Raw genomic sequence first — 10,168 nt, 5'->3', positions numbered from 1 at the left:
ACCACAAAGGAATATTGAGTCCGGACTACCGGCACAAGTTGGCACTTCAGAAATACAACCTGCAAAGAAACAACTTTTCGTTTCTCGGCTTTCCCCTGACCAAACATCATCTGATGTAATGTCTTATATACAAAACAAAACAAAAGCCGACAACATAAAAGTGGAAAAATTTTAATTTTCTTACGCTAGGGACATCTTATCTTTCAAGATAACTGTCCCTAATGAGCTATTCTCGACTATATGTTCCAGTGATTTTTGGCCGGATAGTATGGTGGTGAAATAGTTCGAAGCTAAGATTAAAACAAGAGAGAACGCTATAGTCGAGTTCCCCGACTATCTGATACCCGTTACTCAGCTAGTGGAAGGGAGAAGGAGAGTCTTAAACACAGTTTTTGGCGGTTTTTAGGCAAATCGATAGAAATTTACAAGACCAATACAAAAATGAAAAAATTTCAAAACATTTTTCAAAAGTGTGGGCGTGGCAGCTTTGGGCGGTTTGTGGGCGTTAGAGTAGGCGTTAGAGTGGGCATGGCAAAAATTTTTATTTGCAAATCGATAGAAATTTACAAGACCAATACAAAAATGAAAAAATATCAAAACATTTTTCAAAAGTGTGGGCGTGGCAGTTTTGGGCGGTTTGTGGGCGTTAGAGTGGGCGTGGCAACATGAATCGACAAACTTGCGCTGCGTCCATGTCCCTGGAGTCTGTATGCTTAATCTCAACTTTCTAGCTTTTGTAGTTCCTGAGATCTCGACGTTCATACGGACGGACAGACGGACATGGCCAGATCGACTCGGCTACTGATCCTGAATATATATACTTTATAAGGTCGGAAACGCTTCCTTCTACCTGTTACATACTTTTCAACGAATCTAGTATACCCTTTTACTCTACGAGTAACGGGTATAAAAATGGGATGGTTTAGCGATTCTAGTGAAGCAAAGGACAATACTGCCAACGTAGTTAATAACGTAAAAATTATAGATCACACAGACGATATAAATGCGTTGTGGATCTTATTGCTGATCATTACAATAGTGCTAATTCTACAATTTCTGCTTACAATTTATGTTAAGCATAACAAAATCATCAAAAAACGTTATATGAATAGGGCAAATCGTTTAGACCAGATTTAAAAATAAAAAAAATAGAGTAGAAGAAAGCTTCATAAAAACTTTTTTTTAACGACAAGAATGGAATGGAGCGAAATAGCGAAACAAATAGACGAATTTCGCTACAGGTTTGATAAGTCTTATAAATGTATCAATAGATTTTCAGTAATAAAATCCGAAACTTTGAAAAATCAGATAGGGATAGTTGTAGGAGAATATAATAATATAGTTACATTAGTAAATAAATATGCAAATAGACTCACATCTGAACATAATAACAAATGTTTGAGAGTTATAAAATCCCTAAACACAAGATTAAATAATATCAGACAAAGAAGGCATATTCTGATAGATGTACCAGAAAGTCTAAGTCAATTGGTTGAATTCAACCCAGACCAGTTCAAAGAACTAGACGAATCTGTACAATCAGGCGGCGCTGAGTCCGATAGTGACATTAAAACACTACAATACACCCAATACACCCAAGAGGTGGAGAAACTGACAAAGGCCCTTGAAGGTGCCTATATTAGTGAAGGTCTCAGCCAGTCTTTAGCGAATAAATACAGCACTACAACAGCTGTAAAAGCAATGACACAGAATTGCTCCATTGATAAGGTAAAACTTATCATGCAAGCAGGCACATTCACAAACATGAATGATGCCATCTCCAAATTTGTAAACAGTTGCACAGAGATAACAGGTCAGAGTAGCACTGTATCGACGAGATGCGAATAATAATAATAGAGGAGGCCGAGGTTATAATCGTGGAAGAAATAACTACCACAACAATTACAACCGAGGCAGCAATAACAACAACAATAATAACTTTAATAACCGTGGAGGTAGAAGAGGCCAAAACCAAGGGAGAGGCCGCGGAAACTACTACCAGGGTAATAATAATAATAATAGTAATCACGCAAAATACGCCGGAAAACTCACAGAACCCTTTAGGAAACAACCAATAAATGTTAAAGTTCATTATAGTCTTAATATATTCGTAACTTTTCATAATCATTCAACTGAAAATAAACTAACATTTCTCATTGATACTGTTGCAGATATCTCTTTTCTGAAGGTAAATTCTGATAACTTCCAAATTCAAACAGAAAAAAGAATAAACATCGAAGGCATAGGCCAAGGTGTCATAAAGTCTCGAGGAACAACCTGAATAGAACTCCAATCAACAAAATATATTATTCCACATGAATTTCACTTGGTAGACCCAAATTTAGCAATACCATGTGATGGAATAATAGGCATTGATTTTATAAATGTTCATAAATAAACCCGCCAGTGTTACTGTTTAGTTTGATTTATTGGTTAATTTCCGACACTTAATATTAATTAGTTCGACACCGATGCGTACGTTTTCTTGTAGATCAAAAATGTGACTGACTTAAGCTTTGGCTGTACTCACGCCATACGATTAAACTAGCATAAGACGTAAACAAGTTACAGTTAGAAGAAGTTAGAAGTTTGGAAAAGTACTGGGCAAGCTCGCGGACAATTACATTGATTCCGCTGATAAGCTCCGCTGCAGCTGCAGACAAATGCAAATGTAAACAAAGACAAAGGGTGACTTGTTCGCGCGGTGTCTCGTTCCCAAACATACCGGCCCCCCTGAACGGTTGTTCAGCAGAGAGGCAGTACAGCGATTTTGGCAATTGGGCGTTTGTATAATCCGTGAGCAGTCTTCACTGTAAAGACTCGGGCCTTGTCGTCGATTCCTGCGTGCACTGCGGTGATGCGGCCCAGAATCCATTTAGAGGACGGTAGATTGGGCTCCTTGAGTACTACCAGTGTGTCGATCTTCAGATTCTCGGTTTCCAGATGCCACTTTGTCCGCTCATGAAGAGATGTCAGGTATTCAATATGCCACCTTTTCCAAAAGCCTTGAACCAGCTGCAGCTGGTTCCACCTCTCCAATCGATTGACTTGCATATCCAGACGACAGGGTTCAGGCAATGCAGTATACGGAGATCCAGTCAAAAAATGAGCAGGCGTCAGTGGATCCAAAGAATTATCCCCAGTTTGGCACAGCGGGCGTGAATTCAGGATAGCTTCAATTTGGGTCAGGACAGTAGAGAGCTCCTCAAACGTTAAAGCCTTTGATCCAAGTATCTGTTTCATATGGAGTTTAATTGAGCGAACTCCAGCTTCCCACATCCCTCCAAAATGGGGAGCAGACGGGGGTATAAAGTGCCAAGAAATCCCTTCATTGGCAAAGAATCTTGCTAGTTCCTCATCTTTGGCTTGTTGAATGGCCAGACGTCTCAATCCAAAGTTTTCTTGCCTCCATGAAATGTAGTTCCGTTGTCCGAATACAGGTCAGTAGGCTTCGCTCGGCGGGCAATGAATCGTTGAAAGGCTGCGATGAAAGCCTGTGTAGTTAGCTCACCTCGATGTGAAGTGCCTTTGTAGTGAGGCACACGAAAATAGAAAACCATGCCTTTCCGATGCGTGGAGTTCTTCCTTTTGATTCCTTGATTGCGATCGGTCCAGCGTAGTCCAGCCCTGTGTGTTGAAAGCAGCGGCTAGCTTGAACTCGAGTAATTGGTAGCTCTCACATGATCTGGTTGCTTGTGCCCTTTCGTTGAAGAAAACAGGATTTGCATTGGAAGACTGCCTTTCTGACGAGATTGCGGGCTCCCAGAATCCAGTACTGCTGACGAAGATTGGTGAACGTTGCATCAACTCCAGTGTGCAGATAGGAGACATGAAAATGTCGAACCAGCAGTCCAGCTAGTGGTGTATCTTTAGGTATCAGAATCGGGTGCTTGGCGTTGTAGTTGAGTGTAGATTGCTCGATTCTCCCACCGACTCGCATTACTCCATAATCATCCAGAAACGGAGAAAACCGGATAAGATGCGATTTAGCGTTAAGCTGGCGTCGATTCTCTAGCTGCGCATATTCTCTGGCAAAGGATTTCTGTTGCACATGTCGAATAAGTCGGCGCTGTGCGTCCAGCAACTCTTCAGACGTAAGGAATGGTGCCGAATTCCTATGATGAGATCGAAGAGTGTGAATAAAGCGATGACAGTAGCTAGATACCCTTATAAGACGCGTCCAGGTTGAGAATTTGTGGATGAGTAACTCGTGTATACTTTCATCAGGTAAGTTATGTAGAGTCGTGGGCTTTATGGCTCGTTCTTCGGTGTTGACATCGAAACTTGAAGATACGCTGAACTTGCTTGTAGAAGGTGGCCACTCAGAGGTGGGTGTGGCCAGCCAGGACGGACCTTTCCACCACAGTCGATGCTCCAGAAGCTTTGACGGATGAAGTCCTCGGGAAGCACAATCAGCAGGATTGTCTTCCGTGCGAACATGGTTCCAGCAGCTACGTGGAAAGTCGCTCAATATCTCAGAAGTTCGGTTGCAGACGTAGGTGTTCCACCGTCGAGGGGGAGCTGAAAGCCAGTGTAGCACAATTTCTGAATCTGTCCAGCAGCTCGTGCTGAACAGAGGAATTGTTAGTGATGTTTTGACAATAGACAGCAATCGAGTTAGAAGTAACGCAGCGTTTAGCTCCAAACGTGGAATTGATACGGGCTTGATCGGGGCCACCCGTGTTTTGGCGGCAACCAGAGTTACTTGAAAGCTGCATCCAACTGCAACTCGAGCGATGCAACCGCACCGTAGGCGTGCGAGGATGCGTCGGCGAATCCGTGTAGTTGAACATCTCGAAATGGTGACGCAATATACCGTGGTACTTGGCATTGCGTAAGTGCTGGCAAATCCTCTACTAAGGCTCTCCAGCGCGTACGTAGACTTTTAGGAATGGGGTCGTCCCACTGCAGGACACTTGTCCAGCTTTCTTGGAAGATTAGCTTGAGTAGAACTGTGACCGGCGCTACCAGTCCAAGCGGATCATAAATTCTTGATAGCTGAGACAAGAGTTCTCTTTTCGTCGGAGAAATGGTCGCATCGCATCCCTTTAGGTTGAGATACAGAACGTCCTTCCCAGGGTTCCATTGGATACCAAGAACTTTGACAGGTGAATCCGCAGCTGATTTGTTGAGGAGCTGGATAGGTTCAAAACATCTATCTTCCTCTGGTAATGATTTCAGAAGACGCCAACTATTAGAACTCCATTTGAGTAGCTTGAATTTTCCCTTATCCAAGAGGGCTATAAGCTCGTCCTTGAGAATCATAAGCTCCTCGAGTGTGTTGGCGCCTGTAGGGATATCGTCCACATAGGCATCGTGCAGAAGAGCGTGAGCTGCTGCAGGGTATTCATGGCCATGATCGTCGGCAAGTTGCTTTAGAACTCGAACAGCCAGAAATGGTGACGGTGCCAATCCGTAGGTAACCGTCAGCAGGCGAAAATGAAGCAGAGGTTCATTCTCAGTCTTGCGCCAAACAATGCGCTGAAAATTGGTGTGTGGCTTAAAGATTTTAATGCCTCGAAACATCTTTTCGACATCTGCGCATAAAACATATTGGTGCTGCCGGAAGCGTAGACAAACGCCAAGAAGATCGCGTTGAATCGGTGGACCAATATGTAGTCTGTCATTGAGCGATACTCCAGAGCTGTCCTTTCCTGATCCATCAAAAACTACACGACATTTGGTAGTCAGACTGTCCAGTTTGATGACAGCGTGGTGCGGCAAATAGAAGCAGGTGTCTGGGGACTCCTCAACCTGAGCCGAGGTCAGGTGTTTCCATATGTCCACGTTGCAAGTAGTCGTCCAGGAAAGCTTCGTACTGCTGCTTCAATTCTGGATACCGACGAAATTTGCGTTCCAGCGAGAAGAAGCGATTGATGGCCTGTGGCAAGGTCGAATCAATAGGCGGTGCCTTCTCCTTGAAGGGATACTCGACGACGTACACCCCGTCCGTCGAGCGCTTGTGTGTGGCAGCAAAATGACGCTCTGTGGGATCGCTGGCGTCCAGGAGAGCCTGGTTAGGCTGAATGCTGTCCATCTCCATGAATGAACGAACCATCGCGTCTAGGTCCGCGTGATGAGTAACCGCAGAAGTAGGGTGATCATCGAATGCAGAGTAAGAGCCTCCAAGAATCCAACCAAATACAGTATTGAGAGCGATAGGAAAGTCGTTACCAAAGTGTTTCCGATCTCCTGTGTATAGAGACCAAAGTTGATCCGATCCAACAATGACATCGATTGCTCCAGGTGTGCAGAACGTTGGGTCTGCCAAAGGAAGCTCGCAGATTTGCCTCCACGTAGAGGATGAGGTGTCAATAACTTGGGCAGGAAGTGATGACGTCAGCAAGTTGAGAATGAATGAGACCAGTTCGACAGTTTGGCCCGAATGACGAGAGCGCAGCTTGATATGTGCGCGTCCTCGGGTAACGCCCGCGCTGTTGGCGGCGAGACCGAGAATAGAAATCCGTGCGTGCGTTCGACGCACGCCTATTCGCTGAACAAATGATTCCGATGCCAAGGTTATTGTAGATCCAGTGTCCAGGAGCAGCCTGCAGGTTGTAGTGTTTCCCCAGGCGTCGATGACGTCAGCAAGGATGGTTGGCAACAGAGTCTGAGAACCAGCCGCCGGAATATTCTCCAGAGTATGATGCGTAAAGTTGTTTTCCGCGGGAGTCTCGCTTCCCAAGCGATGACCTTCTCGAGCTAACGGTTGATTGTGGCCAATTGTAGATCCCGCATGTGAGACTGCTGGTCGATCGCGGCTGCCAACACTTGCTGTGTCAATGTTGTTGCCATTTTGAATTGGCTGCGACGAGCCATGAACCAAAGTATGATGCTTGCGGCGGCAGATCCGACAAGTATGCCTCGATGTACAGTTGCCCACCATATGAGCCGGGCTGAGGCAATTGAAACAGAGCTTTCTTGATTTGAGGAAGTCTCGGCGAGATGCAATGTCGAGTGCGATGAATTGAGGACACTTAAACAGTTGGTGATTCTGCTGGCACGATGTGCACTTCGGCTCTTCCCATCTTGGATGCGTGTCTGCGTGATGCGTGGTAGCTGCGCGTCGAGCTTGGGTTGATTGAGTTAAGTTAAAAGCCTCCAACGTATCGCAGCGTGATGTGAGAAATTTCAGGAATCGGTTGATGGTCACACCTTTTTCCTCGGATTCTGCGCACTGAGCCCAGGCTTGGCGGGTATCGCTATCTAATTTTGAAAGTAAAATGAAAATTAGCCAGGGATCCCTCTCTTCGCAATTAAGAGCTCGTAGACCACGAATCACTTCGTCTGCACCATCGGCAATTTTCCGCACTGTGCCGATATTTGAATTTATAGCACTCGGAAGGCTCATGAAACTGTTTAAGAACGATCGAATAATTAGCGATTGTTTGTTATATCGCTGTTCCAGCCGATCCCATGCTTCCCGATAGTTGTCATTAGTAACTGGAATATGTTTAACTAATGCAAGCGCGTCCTCGGCAAGGAACGATTTTAAATAATGAAATCGTTGGCAATCCGTCAGGCTCGAATTGGAAGCAATCGATCCAATAAACATGTCCGAAAAATGTTTCCAGTCCTCATAATTTCCAGAAAAAGTCGGAAGTTTAATTCGCTCGAACTGAAAATCGACATGACTTCTCTGGGATGTGTCTGCGGCTTGAACTGTGGCATCAATACTGTTTGAGGTGACATCCCGTCTCAACTCCTCCAAAGTATTGTTGAGAATAGCGTGTGTAGCATAATGTTTGTCCTCATATGCGTCAAAATCCTCGTCAGGGTCCTCCCAATCGGCTTCCGATTTAAATGCCTACAGCTCTTCCGAGAGCCGTACGAACCGCAAATAATTTTCCTGTAGTTGCGCCAGGCGGACAACTATTGTTTGCACTGAATGAATGTCATCAACAAATTTTAAGGCATTATTATGCGCACGAGTAATTTGGCTTTTGCAGAAGCCCCGTTGTTGAATCACACTCCGCATGGTGGTCGAAAGAAGGGAACGATTCTATACGATGTAGGAATCTATAGATCACCGTTTGCCAAAAGGCCAATAATCAAAATCAAATGCCCGAAAGAAACGCAGTTCCGGTAATCCGGCTCGAAGGACCAATTTTTTATGTTCATAAATAAACCCGCCAGTGTTACTGTTTAGTTTGATTTATTGGTTAATTTCCGACACTTAATATTAATTAGTTCGACACCGATGCGTACGTTTTCTTGTAGATCAAAAATGTGACTGACTTAAGCTTTGGCTGTACTCACGCCATACGATTAAACTAGCATAAGACGTAAACAAGTTACAGTTAAAAGAAGTTAGAAGTTTGGAAAAGTACTGGGCAAGCTCGCGGACAATTACATTGATTCCGCTGATAGGCTCCGCTGCAGCTGCAGACAATTGCAAATGTAAACAAAGATAAAGGGTGACTTGTTCGCGCGGTGTCTCGTTCCCAAACAATAAAGAAATTCAATTGTCAACTAGATTTTAAACCAAGGGAAGACTGGTTTATAATTAGACCCCAAAATTTAAATTATCCAATTTATATTCCGATAACATATAGCGCTGGCAACAATACAGTTCTTCTGCCAGCCAGATCACAAGTTATTCGGAAAATAGACATTATTGCTGTAAACGATTACATATTTGTTCCTAATTAGGAAATACACAATGGGTTTTATGTTTGCAAATACATTTATACATTCGACTTCTAAATACAACTAGTTTCGACCAATTGGTCAAAGTAAACAAAATCCAATATGAAAATTTAAAAGATTATGACATTCATAATACCAACACTAACAAGAGAGAACGCTATAGTCGAGTTCCCCGACTATTTGATACCCGTTACTCAGCTAGAGGAAGTGCGAAGAAGAGTCTTCCACACTGACAGTTTTTGGTGGTTTTTGGGCGTTAGAGTGGGCGTGGCAACATAAATCGACAAACTTGCGCTGCGTCTATGTCCCTGGAGTCTGTATGCTTAATCTCAACTTTCTAGCTTTTGTAGTTCCTGAAATCTCGACGTTCATACGGACGGACAGACGGACAGACGGACAGACGGACGGACAGACGGACATGGCCAAATCGACTCGGCTACTGATCCTGATCAAGAATATATATACTTTATATGGTCGGAAACGCTTCCTTCTGCCTGTTACATACTTTTCAACGAATCTAGTATACCCTTTTACTCTACGAGTAACGGGTATAAAAATAGAAGCGAACAAGTACTTTCAAAACTAAAGAAAAATTTTCCAGACCAATTCAAAAATCAATTAACTGAATTATGCATACAGTATAGTGATGTGTTCGGACTGGAAAACGAACCAATATCAACAAACAACTTTTATAAACAAACATTAAGACTTAAAGATGATGAACCCATTTATATAAAAAACTACAGAAGCCCGCATAGCCATATTGAAGAAATTCAAAAACAAGTAGGGAAATTAATTAGCGACAAAATATAACAGCCCACTCTTGTTAGTTCCGAAAAAATCATTACCAAATTCACAAGAGAAGAAATGGCGATTAGTAATTGACTATCGTCAAATAAATAAAAAACTACTTTCTGACAAATTTCCACTCCCTAGAATTGATGACATTTTAGATCAACTAGGTCGAGCTAAATACTTTTCATGCCTAGACTTGATGTCAGGTTTCCACTAAATAGAACTCAAGGAATATAACATCTTTTTCAACGAGCAATGGCTCATATCGCTTCACGCGATTACCATTTGGTCTTAAAATAGCACCAAATTCATTTCAGAGGATGATGACTAGACTATATCATTCTCGGGTTTAGAACCCTCTCAGGCATTCCTTTATATGGATGACTTAATGGTGATAGGATGTTCAGAAAAACACATGATTAAAAACTTAAATGACGTTTTTAATGTATGTAGGAAATATAACCTAAAGTTGCATCCAGAAAAATGTTAATTTTTCATGCCCGAAGTCACATTCCTGGGTCACAAATGCACAGACAAAGGAGTATTGCCAGATGACAAGAAATATGACGTCATCAAAAATTATCCTGTCCCTCATGATGCGGACAGCGCAAGACGATTTGTAGCATTCTGCAACTATTATCGTCGATTTATAAGGAACTTCGCCGACTATTCACGGCACATAACTAGATTATGTAAAAAGAATGTCCGTTTTGAATGGTCAAGC

The 10,168-nt window shown here is 43.0% G+C and overlaps 2 protein-coding genes across 2 annotated transcripts; both read right to left on the bottom strand.

The window, feature by feature from the left end:
• Positions 1–3,676: 3,676 nt before the first annotated feature.
• On the bottom strand, positions 3,677–5,526 carry LOC122756412. Its single transcript, XM_044005801.1, has 2 exons — positions 4,706–5,526; positions 3,677–4,568 (listed from the first exon to the last, which is right to left on the bottom strand). Exons 1-2 carry the CDS (start codon positions 5,524–5,526, stop codon positions 3,677–3,679), a joined length of 1,713 nt encoding a protein of 570 aa, XP_043861736.1.
• A 223-nt stretch (positions 5,527–5,749) lies between these two features.
• Positions 5,750–6,886, bottom strand: LOC122756411. The gene has a single exon (XM_044005800.1). It carries the CDS (start codon positions 6,884–6,886, stop codon positions 5,750–5,752), a length of 1,137 nt encoding a protein of 378 aa, XP_043861735.1.
• Positions 6,887–10,168: the final 3,282 nt, after the last annotated feature.

Source organism: Drosophila santomea, chromosome 2R (genome assembly GCF_016746245.2).
Source record: "Drosophila santomea strain STO CAGO 1482 chromosome 2R, Prin_Dsan_1.1, whole genome shotgun sequence".
Taxonomy (NCBI): Eukaryota; Metazoa; Arthropoda; class Insecta; order Diptera; family Drosophilidae; genus Drosophila; species Drosophila santomea.
This window is presented reverse-complemented; position numbering and strand designations above follow the sequence as displayed.

Coding starts and splice junctions, on each gene's coding strand:
- LOC122756412 (XM_044005801.1), bottom strand. CDS start 5,526: ATGTTTCGAGGCATTAAAATCTTTAAGCCACACACCAATTTTCAGCGC. Junction 4,569..4,705: donor CAGTTGGATGCAGCTTTCAA/GTAACTCTGGTT, acceptor TCCTCTGTTCAG/CACGAGCTGCTGGACAGATT.
- LOC122756411 (XM_044005800.1), bottom strand. CDS start 6,886: ATGGTGGGCAACTGTACATCGAGGCATACTTGTCGGATCTGCCGCCGC.